This window comes from Castor canadensis, chromosome 2, assembly GCF_047511655.1.
Source record: "Castor canadensis chromosome 2, mCasCan1.hap1v2, whole genome shotgun sequence".
NCBI lineage: Eukaryota > Metazoa > Chordata > Mammalia > Rodentia > Castoridae > Castor > Castor canadensis.
Window position 1 is genome coordinate 127,090,592 of NC_133387.1, and position 21,333 is coordinate 127,111,924.

The following is a 21,333-nucleotide window of genomic DNA, read 5'->3' on the forward strand; positions in this document are numbered from 1 at the left end:
AATTTATAGCACATTGATATTTACCAGTAACTCTAGAAGAAATTCTTTATCAAAAGTTGTGTCCTCATTTTTAGGAAGGGTTGGCAATAAGCAGAGGTATGACGCCACCTGGTGGAGGGTGTTTGAACTGCAGAATAAAGAATACTGAGATGAAATTTCACTTTTGAAATACTTACTTCCACAGGCAGCAAATACAAAAAGACAGCAGTGAAAAATAAACCGTGAGTGCAGGATTTTCTACAAACTTTATGGCAACTGAAGTGAAAAAATATCACTGCAATTAAGTTTGGATTCTTAAAAAGCCATTTAAAAAAAAGTCTATCACAACACAGGAAGTCCACAATTTTTCTGTGAAAGAACTGAGGGACTGTGCTTATTTGGTGTTGGATAAATAGTGATTTTTTTCAAATTTGAATGAAGTACGCCTGTAACTTAAAGGAAAACAACTAGTAGAACTCACTGCCAGTGACATTTTCAACTATGAATGGAAACCTGCATTCAAACTGTCCCAACAATCCCCCAAATCCTCTCATGTCACTTGCTGTATCAAACCCCCTCTGCACTGCAACCCCGACAACTGCTAACCTATTTTCAAGTCAGCTAACTGGTTTAACACACCTGGCGGCCTTGTGGTGCTGGCTGTGCAGTGCATGTGGAATTGTGCACTGTGGTGCAGGTCCCTAACTGGCTCCTTCACGTTGCTCAGCAGCACTCCACTACATGGATGTACTCGTGGTTATTCACTTACCAGGTGAAGACATTGATGGATTCTAGCTTTTGACAATTATTCAAATAAGGCCATGGTATATGGTTTTGTAGATTTTTGTGTGAACGTTTCATTTCTCCTGAATATACCTTTACTTATTTCATTTTATTTCTTTCTTGAGATGGGGGTTTTGCTTTGTAGTACAGGCTGGTCTTGAACTAACAATCCCCCTGCCTCAGCCTCCTGAGTGCTGGGATTATAGGCATGCACCCCTGTGCCAGGCTGGGTGTATCTTTCAATGGGAAACGCTCGATCATATAAGTTAGCACGGTTAAATTTCCAAAGTGGGTATCCCATTTTCAGTTCCCACCAGCATCGAGAAGTCCAGTGCTCCCCACCTTTGACAACAGTTAAAGTTTTCTGCTTTTCTTTTTTAAACAATTCTGACAGGAAGGAGTGGTATATCATACAATTTAAACTTATTTCCCAAATAACTAAAGATGCTAAGCATCCTTCTGTGGGCTCGCACAGACATTTCTCCTCTCCTGCCATTTCTTTATTGAGTTACTTTCTTGCTATTGTGCTCTGAGGCTTTTGGTAGTAGCTCTTCAGCAGACACATGCTTTCTTTCACCCATGTTTTCTCCCAATTTGGGTCTTGACTCTTCATTCTCTTAACTATGTCTTTCACAGAGCTGACATTTTAAAATGTTATTAAACATCAAAAAGCGTATCTATTTCTCCATCGTGCTATGGTGTCTACAGAACTATTGGTACAAACCACAATCACAAAGACTCCCATGTAAGTTTTAGTGTGGACACAGCAATCTGCAGTTCACTCTGAGTTAACCTGTGCGTGTGCCTGTCCCGCTGTTCCAGCACCACTGTTGAAAATTATCCTTTCTCCATTTGGTTGCTGTAGCACATCTACTAAACAAATATGTACACTGTACGTGTCTGCAGAATTATCACAATGAAACTCCCTTGCACCATTAATGCATTCTAATCAGGAAAACAAGCAACAGAATACAAAAGAGCAAAGAACAGCAACAGGCAAGTTTACAGAAGGAATTCAGATGACCAAGAAAAACACTCCATTTCCCACAGATGCTCTCAGCTTCCCACCTGCTGTGAGGTGAGCATCTTCTTTGCCAGAACTCCTTTTGTGATGTCTTGCCACCTCATGGGCCCAATGCAAGTGGACCAAGCAACCCTGTGCTGAATGAAGTCTCTAGAACTGTGGGCCAAAACAAACCTGTCCTCTTTAAGTTGACTTATCTCAACAGCCACAGTGAGCTGACTGCACAGATGCTTGTTAATAGCCAAAAAATTGAAAATTAAAGATCCATCAACAGGACAGCAATTAAAACACAGTGTGGTAGTACCACTTAACAAGAGCTCTCGGCAGTTGTGTAAATATCAATGGTTATTTTAAGTACACGACACAGTTTACAAAGTAAATAAACAGGCTATTACTACTTTCCAAAAAGTATTTTAGTAGATAACTAAGGGCCAAAGAAGATTTCTAGTTCTATATATCTTAACCACACAAAAATTCTCCTGTGCCTTGCCTATAATGTCACGCAGGAAGAAACTTTACCAGCTTCTGTTACTTGTGGTTCTGACTAGTCAACGCTCCAGTCTAGGAAAGATGCATGCTCTGGGAAAATACGTAAGTCATGAAAAATGAACATTTTACCCCTCCCTCAAAAAGAAAAAGATAAATAATAATATTTAAGTAACTTAAAGATACCAAAATGCACTAGATAAGCAGCAGTTCTAGACGTCCACAAACAGTAATATAACAAGTACCTAAAGTAGGAAATGAACAAAAGTAAAACTCAAGCAGCATGGTACTAGAAGGCCTCCTTGAAGTTGTGCTGCCTACCTAAGAGGTCCAAAACACTTGACCAAGGACTCCCGAGTATCCACCTCTGCCACATTTGAGAGGGCAAAATCATAGAGCTCAGGGAAATGTGCAAAAGCAGCTCTCTGGAAAGGAACAGGAGAAATGTCAGTAAGCACCATCCATATACCACAAAGTCATCTCAGTTTACATGCTATTTGGAGGAAAGGTTCCATAAAAATATTCCTGCATTACCTCTTTTTACATGTGCCTTCTCCGTGACCTCTGCCTTATTCAGACAAAAGCATGTAAGACAATGGGAAAAACAAGAACTGTTCTATCAGGAAAGCGAAAAGAGTCACTGTTCAGTTTATTTCTAAAAGTGATTCAGAATACACATGAAAACAGAAATGAACGCTAGGTTCATTGATGTGAGGAAGGAAAAAACAAACATTTTATTATTCAGAACTGGCCTAAAAAGACTAAAAGGAAATTCTAAGGGAAATAATCCGAGGAAGGACTCCACAATGCAATGTGCCCATGGCCTGCTTTTGTTTGGAAGTCTGGGAAGAGAAGGCTGGCCAGGTGACACTTCAGCACCATGAAGTAGGCTGCGAGAAGATAGCACTAGCAGCACTGTGGTGACTTGGCTCCTGGGGACCAAAAATCACACCTGGCCTGTGCCAATGGGCCAGACCGTGCACAGCAGCTAGGGTCACTTCAGAGCAGAGGCAAAACAAAACACTAGTGCTCTGAGAAAAGCAGGAAAAGATGTCTGAGCTCACTCCTCCTCCAAAACAATATGACTATCAAATGTGTACCCCAAGGGCCACCTGGGGAAGTAAGAGGGAGATCAGAAACTCAACAGGGCAGAAGTGACTACGAAAGAGTTTGAACTGACTTTGACTAAGTCTACGCCCCCAGAAAGACTCTACAGCAAAATGACACACCTACTTTAGATTGACAAATAAAAGTTCCCCTCTGCCACCAGAGGAAAAGGAGCACAGGAGCAATGAGATGAATTAAGAAGACAAGGGTACTTTTGTGGCCATTTTGAACTATACTGGGTAGTTTCAATCCTGCTGTGTATATTTATCTTAAAAATGTGCAAAGTGCTTATGACACCTTGCCATATAGTGAAGATTATTAAAATAAAACAGCAGGGCTGATATTTGTATACTGATTTATAGGATACTATGAAAGTCATTCTTCTCATGAATTAATCAGAATTAGAAACATTTAAGAAATTGAAAATGAAAACAGTATTAAATTAATACCTTTTCCTATGTGCATTTATACAAAACTGAAGTATAGTATCATACAGCCTCATGGAGCTTAAGAACAGCCATGTGCATGCTGGTTACCTGCAGAGAAGTGATCCTGTCATAGTGAATAGTGGTCATCTCGTTCTCTGTCAGTGCATTTCCAGTCTGGTCATTAATTTCAAAGCCAGTGTAGAACTTAAGCATGTCTAAAAGCTGAAAAACGGGTTTAAGTTACTAAACTGTGCGAACACAATACCAAGAGGGCCTAACTCTATTTAGAAAAATAAGTTCATGCACTGTCTTAGAGGTGCTAAGAAAGTCTGGAAAGCAGCATTGCACGAGTACTTCAGAACACACCCAAACATGTTTAGTTTATGTGAAAATAAAGCATGCACCTCATGAATAAAGTGTTAAGTCAATTTTATATACACAATCTACTTCTACAAAGAAAATTTAAACTGCCATCCCAGTGCTTGTGAGACATTAAGGAGATAATCCAAGGAAGCCCAATATTTTAATGAAAAAAAAAAACAAAAAAAACCCAACAACACTACGAAACCACACCACTAGAGGGACCTCTACAGTTCACGTAGGTAGACTTTACTAAATGAGGGTTCTGTAACCATAAATGTTCTTTCCTATGCACTATTCAGTTAGGGAAAGAAGCTCACTCACTCCTCTCACAGTCCCCAGGCCAGATGACCTCTCGTTAGCTCCGCTCCTGAGGCTAACAAAGCCCTGAGTTCCCACTGTGGGAGCAGCACCAACACAGCCTACTGGCTGTATTCATTCCAAACCTCCATTATTTTCAGTTCTAACCTCTGGTGGATTACACATCAATCAGATCTTAATTGGGTCAATGAGATACTGTTAAGTTTTTAATACGGCAAATCACTGGATAAAAATCTATAGAAAATGAGGAAGAAAAGGATTGTTTTACAAACACAGATAAATGAATAATAACACACAAAACTTCATCTCTGATTAAGCTCTCACTGAAAACCAAGAATTATAAGGTCAAGACTTTAATCCCAGATACCTGGGAGGGGGAGGTAGGAGGACTATAGTACAAGGCCAGACCCAGGCAAAAAGCATAAGACCCTATCTGAAAAATAATTAAAGCAAAAAAAGTTGGAGGTGTGGCTTAAGTGGTAGGCTCTGTACGGTCCTGTACCCTAGTACCACCAAAAAAAAAAAAAGGCGAATTATTTCCATTACATTTCATGGAATTGAAATATATCAACATGAAAGACATATCACAATTTAATCTAATGATAAAACCACAACATAAGGTTATTACATACAATTGCTAGCTTGCATAGGTGCACCCAGGAACACATGCACTTTAGGCATGCAGATTTTACTTTAAAATTCAATAATATTCAAAAACTTTACTTCAAATCCTGCCCTGGTGCTCCTTCCAGGTGCATAATGAATGGAAAATATCAACTTGGAAATGAAACAAAAGTACCAGGTGCCAGTGCTCACCTGGGAAAAAAGATGGCCATCTTCTTCCCTGTGGACAAGACTGGAAAGGTAACAGTGAACCAGAAGGTGAGAGTCATCCAGGATGGTGTTAAACCAGCGCCTCGTGGGGAGCAGGGCCTAGGGAAGATACACACAACAGTCACAGGTGTAGTCTCTGCAGCTGAACACCACAAAGCACCTTCTGGCTTCCCCAAAGACATTCTGCACACAAGGCAACAGGCCTGGTCCATGCTATAAATAAACCCAGTGGCAAGGCTTTTAGCTTTAAAACCAAGAGTAGCAGAACTGAAAGATAAAGGTACAGGAAGGAATCTCAGACCATCTCAGCTAGCAGGACTCAAAAAAAGCCTACATGAAACCCCAGGATGCACTATGTTCAGGTTTAAAAGTGGAGAGGCTCTAAAAGAGAAGGAAGAAGGTCCCCTAAAAGGGAGAGTTCTTCTCCATTTCCTGTCCCCATGTCCTCCTATGACAGCCAGAAAGATAATGAGAAACTGAGGCTGTGATATTCTGAACACTACTCATATCTCATCAAATATTCTCATTTAATAGAACCAACCTATTGGGAGGTCATAAATTAGTTACTGGCAGAGCCAGAATATGAATGGAGAACTTATGAATAAATGCCACCTCAAAATGAGAAACTTGCAGAGTTCCTGTCCATCTCCCACGTAACAGGGAAAGAAAAGGAAATGGATTCAAGCTAAACTACATTAAGTCTTTATTTGAACTTCTTATCAAAATCCTGCACCTAACAGTATGAAATCTCCTTTAAATATCTTAATTTTAAAAACTGACAATACACAGCAGCCCATGTGAAACCTCAGGGGATGAACACCTGTGATTTGCTTGTGTACATAGCACTTGGAACAGGTATAAACTCAGGCCGGCGGAGGTGGAAGGAAACATTCCAAGTGCAGTCACAGGTCCAGCCTTAGATTCTTATGGGTTATGTCAGAGGTCACTGCAGAAATTTCTTACCTCTAGATCAATCATAAGTTCAATGAATCTTTCACAGTAATGAACCTTGTCCATAGTGACCGGATCTAGACAGAGAGAATCATGTTAGACACTTTGTGTGCTATTTCTTAAAACTGGCAGTTACTTGATAACTTAAGCAAAACCATTTGTCTCTTACTCATCACAACCAGACTAGGAATCTCACGAGTATTTTGCAAAAGGTGGGTCACACCCTCATGTTTAGCTTTACAAATATGAGAAATGAAAACCAGCTTGGGTCAAAGTGGACTTTAAAACTTTGGTGTACAAAGGTATTTTTAAAGTGCTACCTTTTAAAAATCTATACTTAACGATTAGATTTTGAAAAATTTGGAGCTATAAAAACCAGAAGCTAGTTTTACATCAGATTTTGCTTCACTTTGCTTCTATAAGTACACAGACACACACATATATGTATGTATGCACAGGTGTGTATCTGATATCTGTATCTACCCTTAGAAAAGATGGGAGAGTGGCTCAAGCCATAAGAGTGCCTGCCTAGCAAGTGTGAGGCCCTGAGTTCAAACCCCAGTGCTGCCACAATAAAAGTACATAAAAAAAAAAGAAAGAAAACACATGATAAACACACACCAAGAGAATCAGAGTAATTCATACTATTTTTTACCACTGTCCATGTATTATTTTTCCTCTTTAATATTTTAAAGGGGGATTTATTACAGTGGCTCTCGAGAACAGTGTCTTACTTTTGGCAGTAACATGCCAATGACACACACAGCAGCTCAACATTTTTACATCACAATCACATTATTTGTGGGCATAATGCACGGCTTTTACAAACTTTTTTTTGTTTTTAAATAACTAGAGTCTTATATAACTTCTTTCCCTTCATATTTTGAACCAACACCTTGTTGGGCTCATTGTCAACTAGTTAACAAACTGTGATCAGTGATTAGAACTATCTAAGAGACTTTGTTTTCTCACAACATATTCCACCGGTAGTCACAGGTAACGGTTCACAGGCTGCTGAGACCCCCGCAGGCCCGTGCTCCACTACTCACAGCCAACCCCACTCTGCCAAGGTTGTTCCAATCAAAAATGGAGAACATGTTGGGGTCTCTGTTACTATTTGGTCTAAGGACTTCCGGCAGTGAGTAAGCCAGTGCCAGACCTGTAAAAGGCACCCCATAAGTGCTTTTATAAACTGTATTTATTTGTGGTATCTAGAAAAATGAAGGGCTTTAGGTGAAGAAAGAAATAATAATACTGTTCTGAGTAATATATGGATCTGCTAGCTGGAATTTGCCCTGGAACTTTTCTAGTTAACAAACCCCTATAATGCAGACCCTGAAAGAATAGAAACATAGAAGTGAATAACTGGAAAAGACCTTAGGGGTTTATTTTTGGTACCATTTTCCAAATGTGAAACTGAGGACACAATAGGACCTGATGAAGGTGGAGAACTGGACCTCAGTTTTCTGATCTTGGCTTAGGCCATACAGTTGTTTAAAAATTTTAAGAACAATGTTTAAATTAAACCCATTCAAAATAGCCAACAGTTATTATCTTCCATCCTTGTAAATGTCCAAAACTACAAAACCAAGTAAGCTCTGTATTCTGTATCTCTATTTACAATTTGAAAAAAACTGATAGCAATGGCCTAGTTAAAATTAAACAAAGCTTGATGTGCAGCTGTGTACTCTGGTGGACAGAGGTGCCTCGGCATAGAAGCCATGTAGTTCCAATTTCGGACACAAACACGTCCTTACCATTTCTCCCTCAGACAGACTCTTCTGACAGCGGTCCTGACACCTCCCACCACCCTACACAAATTTCCTACGTAACAACTAATGTGGGTGTTTTCGTTATCGTTATAGCTCTATAAAATGAAAATACAATGCTTCTCCTTCTTTTGAAGATGAGTTCCTTCTAACTAGCTCATCCATCTTCATATTTGTACAGTATCTTTGACATCTTTTTGGTTCCTTTCCCAACAAGTCAAATTTTAATTAATGTTCAAGACTAATCTAAGATATCTTGTTTTCTTGATATTAAAAGTAGTGGCCACACCTAATGGTTTACAGGCTGTTAAAATTCCTAGATGACCCTAAATAAACTTTCATAGTTAGACACATCAATATTTATCACTCGGATTGTTACAGACACCAGTAGTTCAAAGCATTCATTGTAACTGTTTGGGTCAAAAAAAACTTCTACTCAGGAGGCAGAAATCAGGAGGACTGCAGTTTTAAGCCAGACTGGGCAAATAGTTTACGAGACCCTACATCAAAAATACCCAACACAAAAAAGGACTGGCAGAGTGGCTCAAGTGGTAGAGCGTCTGCCCATCAAGTGTGAGGCCCTGAGTTCAAACCCCAATACTGCTCACACACAACCCCTCCCTCCCCCCTGCAAAAAAAATGTTAAGACTTCTTTTCAGGTTTAAGACACTTAACAAAAAAGACTTAAATGACTTGAATTATAAACAAACATCTGACAATTTTTTCCTTATACTGAAACTAGAAGGAGTGTTATGCTTCCAATCAGGCAGAGCTGAATTTCACTAGATTTTAGCAATGGATCTTCAGTTGTCAAACATTACTTGGAGGGTCAGCATTAATAAATAATTTTATTGTATTTTAGACAAAGCTGTAATTTCTGATGCAAAAATATAAATGATACAATTATAAAGCTGCTTCAAGTTTATATTCTACTTATAAAACATTATTAAATGATGACATCACATACATGATTATGCTTTAAGTAAACACCATTCCATATGCATTCATTAAATGCTTAAAAGATCTTACAACCCAGTGTATTTAGACATATGCACCCCATAGGTGTGCATGTGTGCACAGCATGCTTCTAGTGCACTCTACTTTAGTCTGCATCTATCCATACTATGTATTTACATTAGTTTCATCAATAAATGGGGGTCATAATGGAACTTGACCCATTTCATCTTGTAGCTTAAAAATCTCAAAAATACAACAAAAGTCTGCTAACTAAATCAACATTTCAATGACCACCCTGGTGCCTTTAAAATAACCCTTCAAGGCAGTCCTAGTGCTCAAACTGGCAATCTATCGGAATCAGAAAGGACACACACTGTGGCCTCACAACTTAAGTCATCCTAAGAGCAGCTTTTAGACCAGAGAGAAGCACACCCTAGAAGCATGTACGAGACACGTTCCAATGGGCCAAGAAGAATTACCAGATAGTGGCACTGATTTCAGCACAGAGATGAACTTCTGGATGAGCTGTGAAAGAAACCTCCTTTCTTGGTAGGCCCTACAATCAAAGAACATTCAAAGTTATTTATGAAAAGCGTGATTTCAAAGTAGATTTTAAGTGCTGAGCAAGCCTTTCTTACACTGTTCAAATGTTCAATTTCTGTCTGACACACTGCATTTTCTTTGTAAATGCAGTGCTACATGAAGACAGGTAGAGCCTCACTGTGAAGTCTCACTTATCTTCACAGTCAGGACTGCAAAGGGCACTTCAAATTTCATTTATACTCTGCCACTGACATTAAAAATCTAATGTTCAATGAAGTTAAATTGTGAGGAGCAATTTTATTCTTGAATGTGTTTGAAGTACGAAATACAATAGTATTACAATGGCTAAAATCAAATGTTAGTTTAAAAATCAGTTTTCTACTCATTACTAATTTAACCAATTAATCAACAAACATTTATCAGGTATCAGACAGCTGCAAATGACTACATCAGTTCTGTTGGAAATGTAAGAGAGGGGAGCAATTAGAGCTTCCGAGAAGTGATATGTCAGTGTACATGATGAGTACACAGGACGGTGGGGAGTGAGCAAAACTGCCTGCCAGTAACAGCAGTGCTCTGCCAGGGTGTGAGTTGTGCTGGGCACTTCTCATGAGTGGTCTCACGACTGATGTCACCTGATGCCAAGGTCAGTCCTATGACACAGGCACCTGGCTCAGACATCACACTCAAGTTCAGAGAGTGGGGGTAAGCTGCCAGTCACACAGCACTTGTATGGGACCAAGTTACATCTGAACAATGATACATATTCCAACCACTACACAGAGCTGGTATGTTTCAGGAGTTCAGAAGAAAGCCCTGTGGTCTAGAAAAGTGTTTAGATGGCTAATACTCAACTAAGTGGAGGGGAAAGGAACAGAGAGGACACTGAAGAAAGAACTGGACTAATCCAGAAACCTGGAGATCATGAGAAATAGCTGGAGGCTTTGGAAAGCCATTCAGAGCTTATCCCCAAGAACAGGAAACCAGCAGGGACTTGTGGGAAGGAACATGGCACAGTAAACACAATCCTCTATGAAAAAGGCTACTTAAACTGCACGACTGTGGGAAAGATGGAAGAAAGGCCAAAGAGGACTTTATTGTAGTGGCTCAGTCAAAAGGCTGCTAAGACCTGAATTAGAACACCAATGGGCCAATCAACAAGCCAGGTATGGTGGTACACAGTTATAACCCCAGCTACAATGGAGGCATAGGCAGGATCTCTGTCACAGGCCAGCCATGCAGAAACTGTACCAGAAAGGTAACTGAAGCAAAAAAAAGAGGTTCAGTTCAAGCATGAGTCTGAGTCTTGATAATAGTTAACACCCTCTCCCCACCAAAAAAAAAAAAGAAACCCCAGAGATATTCTGACTTTGACCCTAACAGTTCTCATATCCTCACTCTGAGACCCACTGCTCTGCTCTGTGCTTTTCAGCTCCTGCTCCTCAGAAACTACCAGCAGCATCACCCCAGGTCTCACTGTCTTTGTCCTCAGCCCTCTGCCCTTGGCCCACACACTGCAGTAGCCTAGAAATGCAGCATTAACTTACTTCTCCCAACCATGACCTCCAGCTGGCTTTCTACATTGGGCCTGGTAGAGCTCAAGTCCTCTCTCTGCCAGGCCACTCTGCCCCTTACACTCCCCACTGTGGGAACTGACACGTCAACAGCTCTCCGTTCTGTGTCTCCTTTGCCTCCAATTCCACCGCTAGTTCAAGTTCTGACTACAGGTATCACAACTACCTTCCATCCCTGCCTCAAAGCCTGCAGCAAGACTGCTGCAAAATTGAAGTCTGATTATATCATTCTATTACTAAAATACTTTTCTGCCTCCTCTGTAACACAGAGTATAAAATTCTAATTTCTTACTTGCAAAGTGGTCAGAGAAAATGGTTTATTAGACAGAAGGCAGTAGCTCCAAATTAGAATTCTGTCAAATACATGGATTTGTGTCTTTGGGGAGAAGGCTCCCATCTTTCCCAAACAGTGGTCTCATAAACCCCTAGGGCAGTGGGGATGACTGAAGGACAGTAAATAAAGCCCCGAGGTGGCAGTGCCTTGGACGTGGGAGCCAGGAAGACACAGAGGAAAAAAATCCAAAAGGAGAGCAAGCTGGAAAGGTTGTAGTAACTAAAGCGGAGGGATGTATAAGAAACAGAGCACAGTCCACAGGATCCAAGGAAGGTCAGCTGAAATGACACTATGCAAAGACCCCACACAGTGCAAATGAGAGGAGATGTCAAAAAGAACAGTGCAGGTGGGAGTGGAAAGTGGGAACCAAAATTCAAGTAAAGGAACAATAAGTGTAAGCTCTTTTCCTAAGTAGAAGAAAAAATAATACAGAGTTTAAAAAGTTACCAAAGGCTCAAAGTCAGTCCTGAATGAGTGCATGAGTGCATTACATGCATAAAATGAAGAGAAAATGTTAATGGAAGACAGCAATCTAAGACAGAGAATGCCAGCCCACTGCTGTAGTTAGTGCAGCTAAAGCCCAGGCCAGTTGGCCTCAGAGATGAGGGAAACCCATGTCTGAGGGCACCCAGGTCCTATCTGTGTCCCAACAGCTCAGTGTTCCAATAAACGCTATTCAACTCCTATTCTATTGATAACAAACATTACTATTGGAAATAACCTATGAAATAAATTGCACTCAGTACACTTCTTATTGATGAAGACATTAAACTTGGTAGAAATAATCAATTTAAAAAAAAGCTTTGATCACATCTAAAACTGATGGAAGATGAAGGAAAGAAAGGATGTGTGTTGTAAGATTCAGGTCTGAGAATTCTGAGCTTAGATTGGTGGCCATCAGTCACTCTCACTTTTTCTTTAATCCTTGTACTTGATTTCTACTTTTCGTTGGTATGAATCACCATCTGACAAACTTCACCTGTTCACTGCTATCTTTCCCAACTAGAATATAAGCTACACAAAGCAGGAATAACTTTCTGTTCATTCTCTCCTGTGTCCCCAATGCCAAGAATACTACCTGGCAAAATAATGACCACTCAGTACTTGCTGAATAAATGAATGAAGGCTGACAATGTAGAAATCACTGGTAAGAGGGGAAGGGTTGGGGATGCAGCTCAGGGTGGAGTTGCTTAGTGTGTGCAAGGCCCTTGTACAATCAACAATGCCATAAAAAGCACTAGGAAAAAAAAAAAAGAGAGAGAGTGAAGAAGAAAAAGTAGGACTGATGGAAGACTGTGGAGAAATCCATAAGGGTCAGACCAGGGGCAACAGCAAGGGGCGGGGGGGGACTTATCCCTGCATGGAGAACAAGGGGACAGTGGCACTTGTCCCTGCACAGAGAACGACCTTTGTAAAATAAATATTCCTACAAGAGTCTAAGTAAAAGCGCTTGCTACTAATTGAAGCTGGCAAGGGATGCGGCTTTGCCACCGTACTGCTCTCTGGCGTCTGGGTCCATCTTCTCATCATTCTTCCTAATCAGGTTCCAGAACTTCCTCAGCTTTGGTGTCTTTTTTAATTCTAATTCCAGCCGTGCCTGAAAGAGAGATGTGATGCCACATCACCAGTAATTCAACATTCACAGTGATCAACACAGTAATGACGAATGTGATAAGACCTGAGTGCACCAAGACAAGCCTTGAAAACTAAGAAATAAATAATATTTTTAAAAGTTAGTCAACTCTAATACTTGTTAATAAAAAATAAGACAGAAGAAATAGTCTCTCCTAATCAGAGTTGTAAGCTCAAAAATCAACTAAATTTTTCTCTCTGAAAAATATAAACATGAACACTTATCAGCATAATCACTGAAATTTGAAACATATGAATCTCAAACAAGGAGTGTAAAACAACTATCAAAAGTAAATAAAGTTGGGTGTAGTGGTGTATGCCTGTAATTCCAGAACTTGGGAGGGTGAGGCAGGAGGATTACAAGTTTCAGGCTGACCTGAGCTACAGAGTGAGACCCTGTCTTATAAACAAAACAAAACACAAGCCAGTCCATAAGGAATGCGACCCACATCTGCATATTCTCTCTGATGGTGCTCACCACTTTTAAACGTACTTTTAAGCACTACCATCAATGGGTACCAGTGAACGAGTCTGCCGATTTGGGTGTGTGCAGGAAACAGAATTCCAAGCATTTGACAGCTTTAACTTCCCTCCATACTGCACGTAACTGGGCACGTGGACACTGGCCAGTAAGTATTTGATGAAAACAATGGAAGTGGGTGCCATTAAACACAACCACACATTCCTGAGCTGTACGTACAATCTACTCAGGGAAAAAAGTCAAGGCTGCACTTAGCCTCCTCCAGCGCCAGGCACCAGGATAAACACACATTTCCATGTTTCTCTACAAGTTCAGTAAATATGACTTTTTTCACCTTATCATACCAAGTTTACACAAAACACATAATAGGATGCACAGAAAACCTACATGCACCCTGAGTTACTGCACAGTGACTTTTCTAAGCAGCGATGGATGGGGTTTTTTGCTGACACTGTTATATCTGTATTAAAGCTACACAGTCTGAAAGCACAGAGAATTCTGAAATGGGTACTTACAGGCTGCAAGCCCATCCACATGGGGAGCGAGATAAGCTGCTGGACCTGACTTCGGATCAAGTCTACTTCCTGTTTAAGGCATAAAGAAGACAAATGTGTGCACATTCCAGCATTCCCACCTTCAATCTTTATTAGGTAGTGTACTGCCCTTTGAAGTCAGGGAGGAAAACATGCCACCACTACTTTCAAATTGGTGACATTTTACTATTAAAAAGTTTCATACTTAAAAAAATGGTTTTCACATTCTCAGATTTCATATTCTCAAATTCACCTACTCACAAAAATCTGTAAGCCAAAGCAACACTCCTTCACGATGGCAGAGTGGCAGAACTTGTGAGCTGCCTACTGTCCCTGCTCCCAGTGAAGCTTGAGCTCTGCTTCAGTTTCAACTCTCATTCTTCAAACAAGGGAACTTTCTGTGCCTAGTTAACACTACTTTTGTTCATTTTGTATTTTGTGCTGGTGATGGCACTGTTTAAAGTGGGCTTTGAGAACAAGGCTCAAGTGCTATCCAATATTTGTGGGTGTAATACGGCTATGGGGGGTGTGTCTTACAAAGAAAGTATGTGTGAGAGGTATGGTTCATGCAGGACTAAGCTAGTGTTGTTGACAGTGAGTTCAACAATATTGCACCGAGTAAGATATTGTTAAAACTGAAACACATAAAATAAGGTGATGAGCCAAGCATGGTGGCACAAACCTCTAATCCGAGCATTGGAGAGACGGAGGCAAGAGGAACAAAAATTCAAGGTCAACCTGAGCTACAGAGTCATAACATGTCACAAAAAAAGAAGCTAAAGGAGTGGCTCAAGTGGTATAATGACTGCCTAGCAAGCACAAGGCCTTGAGTTCAAACCTCAAGACTGCCAATTAATAAATTAATTAAATCAAGAAAGAAAAGAGAACAGTGATGCATTAAAGGTTTGATAAAAATACAGTAACCAAAGCTAGGGATGAGGCCTAGTGGTGGAGCCCTTGGCTAGCACGTTTGAGGACCTAGGTTCAATTCGATCCTCCGCACCACAAAAACAAAGTGACGAGAAACTTGCAGGAACTTAACCGTGTACTTCCTACACATGGCTTAATATTGGCTTATTCTGTGTTCACAGCTACTTTAGAGAACAGGCACACCTGTCCAAATAAGAAATGAAAGCATACTGGAAAAGACAAAAGCATTTCCATAATACACTAGAGTTTAAGTTGTTTAAACCTAGCACCAAACTACTCATACTAATTAAATCTGCTTTTCTGATAAGGAATTATATTTACTTATTTTTTTTTGCAGTGTTTAATTTAATAAATGCTAAAGGGTAACAGAAGTGCCTACTGGGGGTATCATAAATCTTTTTTATGCCTTTAAAGATACAAGTGAGGCAGTACACAGAAACAGACAAAACAACTCATCAAGCGATATTCAACACTGTTTAAGGTTAGCATGAGGTTCATGCATTTTCCTCCAAGTAAGGACATTATCCATATATTTATTTATAAATAAATATGCATATCCCTTCAGATAACCACACTAGGGAAACTCAAATGAAATATCAATTACTGAAAAGATTTGATTTCTTGGAAGATTTGATTTCTTGGAAGATACTTTTATGAAGGATGATTATCACACAGAAGGCATTTTCAAATCTCATGTACACCTCCTAAGTCCGTCACTCATTCCAGTGCCCCTTGCTGACGAGCCAGGCTGGCAGGGAGCCTGAGGAAGTCTGAAACACAGGTCAGCGCATGGCCTGCGACACAGACCACTACCAAGTGTGTGTTAGGGGGCTCCTGCTGCTTCTAATTTCTGTGTTGTCCCTCTGGTCTCTCCCTCTTCTTAGAGCCCAAACAGAAAAACAGAAAGGATCAAGTCCAAAAACATTAAAAAATGAGCAAATCTTCCAAAACAGCATTACTGTGAAATGGCTGAAATGGAGCTTTCAGGGTCATTGTGTTTCCCTTGACTCCGGGGGAAGAGGAGGCCTAAAGGAGACCTCATCTAAACTCAATCAAAAGACAGGAAAACCTACAGGCTCCCTAGCATAAAGTTGATTACCAAGCTGTTGAAGCAGTGATCCAGAAAGAGCAGCAGCACTGTCTGCTCATGGAGAGAGAAGTCACCGTCGGTCTCTGCTAGTGCTGCTCTCAGAATGCACTTAAAGAAGAAGGGGAAGTGCTCTGGCTTCTTCTTGAAAGTCTGCAAAGACAGAGATCAAAGTCTCACTTGGAACAGGCTTGCTCATTCATTTTTCTTTCATAAAGAAGCATTGGTAGGAAGCTTTTTAGGAAGCTATTATCAAAACCAAATAATGACAAAAAGGTTTTCGTATCTGTGTACAGCTGATGGAATAGTCAACTACTGGTTTCTGACAGAACTGCAAGGGACTGGCAGAGACTTTAGCCAGTCAAAGAACGGCTTTGCTTCTCTTTTCTTGTACAGATTATTTCATCTTTGTTTTCTTGTTAAGGATCAAGTACTTTAATTCCTCTGATTTCAACAAAAGTAACTGTATTGTTAGCAAAATTACAGTTTTCACACTACTTATCCCAGTAATAGCTTCTCCGGCTTCATGTTAGCTCTTTTAACATGTGCATAACATAAACATGTTCAAGCCTCTTTGATCCACCTCCCTTCTGTTTACCGACACTGACAAGCACAGTAAATACATGGTCTACACTAGGCATTTCTACTCACTTCTCTAAACAAAGCTTCCACTCATATTACTCCTGTGATGCTACTGGACCCTTATCAACCCTCAGCTGCTTGGTTTTGGCAGTACTGGCACTGAACTCCAGGCCTCACATGTGCAGGCAACGGCTGTAACATCGCGCCACCCCAGCCTCCTCAGCTCCTTTTCACTGTGTGGAGGCTCCTCTTCCTTTGACTCAAACAGTGGGTTTCTAAGGCTCTCTCATTCTTCTTCCCAACTCACATGATTTTACCATATGCTAATGACTCAAAATATACAACTTGAGTACAGATATCTGTCCTCAGAGTTCTATGCCTACTAGGACATTTTATGTAGACATTACAAAGGCAATTTAAACTCAAAGAGTTACTCTGAATTTGACAGTTTTGTACCCTCCAAAGTACTTCTTAATCCTTTCTATTTTGGTTCTACTCAGGGGCCCAATTTTGTAAGTTATTGAACGTATCACTCTTTGCTAACACTATTTCAATTAATTACTAATCTTCCACATTCTCTAATCTGGACAACAGTCTCCCCTTACCCACAGCTTGGCCTTCTACAGTTTCAGTTACCTGTGGTAACGGCAGGCTGAAAGTATTAACTGGAAAATTCCAAAAATAAGCAACTCATGTTTTAACCGTATACTGTTCTGCATGCACATGCCAAGGTGTGGCAATGCTTATATCCAACTAACTGTTACCTCAATAATAGCCTTAGTGCAGCAGTGCTGGTGGGAATGTTAGTGTATGCCTACCTTAGAAGCTGAACGTTATTGTACATATGCAGGTACAGGAACTTGCAGAACACTAGGTTCAGTGTACTGAGGTTTCAGGCAATCTACTACGGATAATCAGGGTTCCCTGAGCTGTTATTTCTCTACCTTAAACCCTAGTCACCCAAGTCATCTTCACAACATCAAGGTGATGAAGTCATTATCTGGCTAAAACATCCCCTAGGACTACTCCCTAAGACATGACACCCACAGTTCACTCAGCTGCAATGTGCATTTGATATTTGAGAGAAGAATCCACAGATTCTTCTTAGCAACTCTAATATCTTCAACACCATCTCACTCCAGAGATACTTTCTCAAAATACCTTTTCTTTATGGTGAGCAAGGCAAACCCACATTTTGGATTTCTGCTGAGCATACCAATGTGGAGCCAGCACAAAGAAAACTTTACCTCATTAAAAACTTAAGAAATAAAATATAGATCCCAAATCGAAGAAGAAAGAGACTGAAATTGCAATATAACCATCTGTGTTGACTTCTGAAGTTACCCATTAGCGCTCACAATACAACTTACTGTGCCAGCTCCTAATGTAGTCTCTAAATCCAGGCCGTCCTCTGTTTCTAAGCACAGAGCAGGAAAAGAATCTACACTCATTTTTTATTCATAGCAACTTAGTTGGAAGAAAGTACTGAAATCAAAAGAAAAGTGCTACTATCTTTTACATATCCACTGTTTTCCTTAATAGTACTTTACTGTTGGGTACAGTTCTACCCTAAAAGTACTTTTATTATCAGTTGTGCTAATTTATAAAGGCTTAAGTGGGCACAGTGTGAAAGCTATGGTGTAGCTCTGTTACCTCCCATGCAGGCACATTCTCTCTGAACTTCTCATTCACCATACAGCAGATGGACATCAAGTAGGCCTTGCTGGACACCTCTGGGGAATAATTCATCCATAGATAGTTCTCGAGATACTGGCTGCAGAGAGTAAAAAGCATAGAATTTTCATTAGTTACCACCAGTCACTGTACTGCTACCACTGACCTAGGAAAACATCTAAAAATGTATACTTACAATTATTATCACCAGCAGACCACTACATAGTCCTTATCTAGGACTCTCAAGAAGCAAAAGACAAAAATACCTGATCAATATCAGCTCTAAAACAAAATGACATAATGAGCACTTTCACAAATAAATGTATTAACACCAACTCAGATCAGGAAAAAACGACTTTCAGAAATTGTCAGACTTAATCAAAAGGAGATTTTGGAATATTTAATTTAGAAGGCATTCAACCTAAGTCAGTTCTCAAGGTAACTGGCATTTCCCCTCAGGATACCAAAATTCTTATAAGACTTGTGGAAATATTCTTAAATTTAAATATTTCCATTTGCAACTTGTAACTGAGCCACTTCTCAGCACTCAAAGTAATTAAACACATCAATTACTGTGTTGGGCTGCCAGCCACTAGCGGGGAAAGGCGGGATTTGCTGGTGCCTTACAGCACCACCCACACAACTCCAGCACACTTGTCCTTGTTAACAATACTATGGTTTCCTGCTGCTTCTTACACTTCAGAGTTTATGCTCACTGGCATTCCCAAAGGGCTACCTTTAGAAATCCTTCTTGGTTAATTTGCAACAACCTAGGGAGCTAGATAAAATTTTATACAAAATAATAGTCAAAAGATTCCAAATGGGAGACTAAGGAGTTTGCTATTTGATAAATGAACAAAAATTACAAAATTGAAAAGAAAAAAAGACAAATGAGTGAAGCTTCATTTTATTCCTTTCTCACAAGGGCCCTGTGGAATTTCTATCTGCAATGCCCTGTTAATGTAGAATCCTGGGAGATGGTATTATGTTTCTATGCAGAATAATGGAGTGTCTCATCCCACTACCTTCTCTACTGCTAAAAGTGAAAAAGCTGCAACCTGTTTGTCCTTTGTCCTCCTTGTGTAACAGGTCTTGCTGGCCTAGCAGATTTTAGGACCTCCGTTCTATCTTTGTTGTCCTGCTGTGGCTCTGTTTATGTTTCTACTGTTTCTGGAATTTAAAGACTTTAGGGAGAGGGATAAGAGCAATGGAGGGGAAATATGATCAAAGTACATGCATGATGTGTGGAAATATCATAATGAAGCCACTAATTTTAAAAAAGGAGATTCGTGTGTTTCATCACTTCTAGAAAATCCCTGAAGATTACCTCTTCCAAACTGCACTTTCCCATTCCCTAATCCCTTCAAAGTTCTCCTAGACTATCATGTCAGTGTAGCCTCTGTATCTCTTACTTAATTTTAATCTTTACTATTTTCTAGTTAGATTCCTCAGATCTATCATATCACTCACTAATTTCCTCTTTAGCTACACTTAACTTGCTACTTCCTTTGCCCATTTCATTTTTAAGTATCAATGATTTTATTTTCATTTTGCCCAAGTCTGCCCATTTTAGTGTCTTGTTTCTTGATCACAAACCCTATCCCTCTTATGCCCATAACAAATTCAAACATAACAATGTGACAGTGTATCTCAAGTTCTAATTCTGTTCTTGCCTGTTCACCTTCAGTTAGTGTAATTTGCTTTGTAATTTGGAAGTGTGAACTCTCCTTTACCAGGGTTAATTTGTAGATTTTTTCCAGTGATGTAGGAATATGTATTCTTCCAGGTTATCTTCATATTTGCTTCTGTTAAATGCTCCAGGGATATCACTAGCTTGCCACAATTTTTAATAATAGTGTCTTATTTTGTGTGCCATCTGACTACAGAGTAAATTCATATCTATCTATCTATCTATCTATCTATCTATCTATCTATCTATCTATCTATCTGTCTATCTATCTATCGCAGTACAGAGGTTTTAACAAAGGGCCTTACAGATGCTCTTACCACATGAGCCACACCCCCAGCCTGTTTTTTTTTTTTTTAAGTTACTTTTTGGAGAGGGTCTCGCATTTTTGGCCAATATAGATAAGGTACTGACTCCAACTACATCTCTTTTCTCAGACTGATGGGTGTGTTTAGTATCTCTCAACTGCATTTTGGCATTGCAGCAAATGCAATCTGTATAATATGTAACACTTCCTGCAATGACCTTCCATAGAAGCGTCCTTCTCAGTTCACCTTTCTGTGCCCTGATAGCTTTTCCAAGCCATCTCACTTTTTTTTCTACTACAAGCTTTATACTTGTGTCTGGAGGGTGGCACAGAGAAAATTACATTCTCAAACGGAAATTACATAAAAGTTCCCAAAGATAACATTCACTTCCTATTAAAAATCTCTCAGTGTCATGAATGCCTCCAGAGTGTTTTGTTGCTTTCTTCTGTAACTCCTGAAATGCTTCTAGTTTTTTTTGGGCAGCACTGGAGTTCGAGCTCACAGCCTCACACCTTCTACGTGGGCACTCTACTACCTGTGCCTTTTGAGATGGGTTGGTTCAAGATAGGGTCTGAGTCTGGCTTTAAACCACGATCCTCCTGATCTCTGCCTCCTGAGTAGCTGGGATTATAGGTGTGACCACTGGCACCCAATGCTCTTAGTTTCTTGGCTCCCAAAGTCTGATTAATCTTACATGTATACCAGCACCCTTCCAACTTTTACCTGCCTTTGTTACACTTTATATCTTGAATGTCCCCCAAAGGCCCATGTGGCTATTGTGGTGGAACCTTCAGGAGGTGGCACCTAGTGGAAGGAAGTTGGATCACTGGGAGTATGAACTTAAAAGGAATACAGAGAGCCTGGCTCCTTCCTGTCTCACTTGCCTCTTGATTGCCACATGCTCCCACCACAAAGTACTGGCTGTCACAGGTGCAAAGCAACAAGGCCAACCGGGTAAGGACTGAACAC

At 40.1% G+C, this 21,333-nt stretch overlaps 1 protein-coding gene across 2 annotated transcripts in view; it reads right to left on the bottom strand.

The window, feature by feature from the left end:
* Aqr (aquarius intron-binding spliceosomal factor) overlaps positions 1 to 21,333 on the bottom strand; it is an 86,541-nt gene that overhangs the window by 55,342 nt on the left and 9,866 nt on the right. For both annotated transcript variants that reach the window (XM_074065600.1, XM_074065601.1), the window contains exons 5-14: positions 18,349 to 18,469; positions 16,126 to 16,266; positions 14,079 to 14,147; positions 12,947 to 13,047; positions 9,479 to 9,555; positions 6,286 to 6,350; positions 5,305 to 5,421; positions 3,916 to 4,029; positions 2,594 to 2,697; positions 25 to 127 (exon numbers count right to left, since the gene is read on the bottom strand). In XM_074065600.1, coding sequence (XP_073921701.1) covers positions 25 to 127; positions 2,594 to 2,697; positions 3,916 to 4,029; positions 5,305 to 5,421; positions 6,286 to 6,350; positions 9,479 to 9,555; positions 12,947 to 13,047; positions 14,079 to 14,147; positions 16,126 to 16,266; positions 18,349 to 18,469 — 1,012 coding nt within the window. The remainder of the gene's footprint in view (positions 1 to 24; positions 128 to 2,593; positions 2,698 to 3,915; positions 4,030 to 5,304; positions 5,422 to 6,285; positions 6,351 to 9,478; positions 9,556 to 12,946; positions 13,048 to 14,078; positions 14,148 to 16,125; positions 16,267 to 18,348; positions 18,470 to 21,333) is intronic.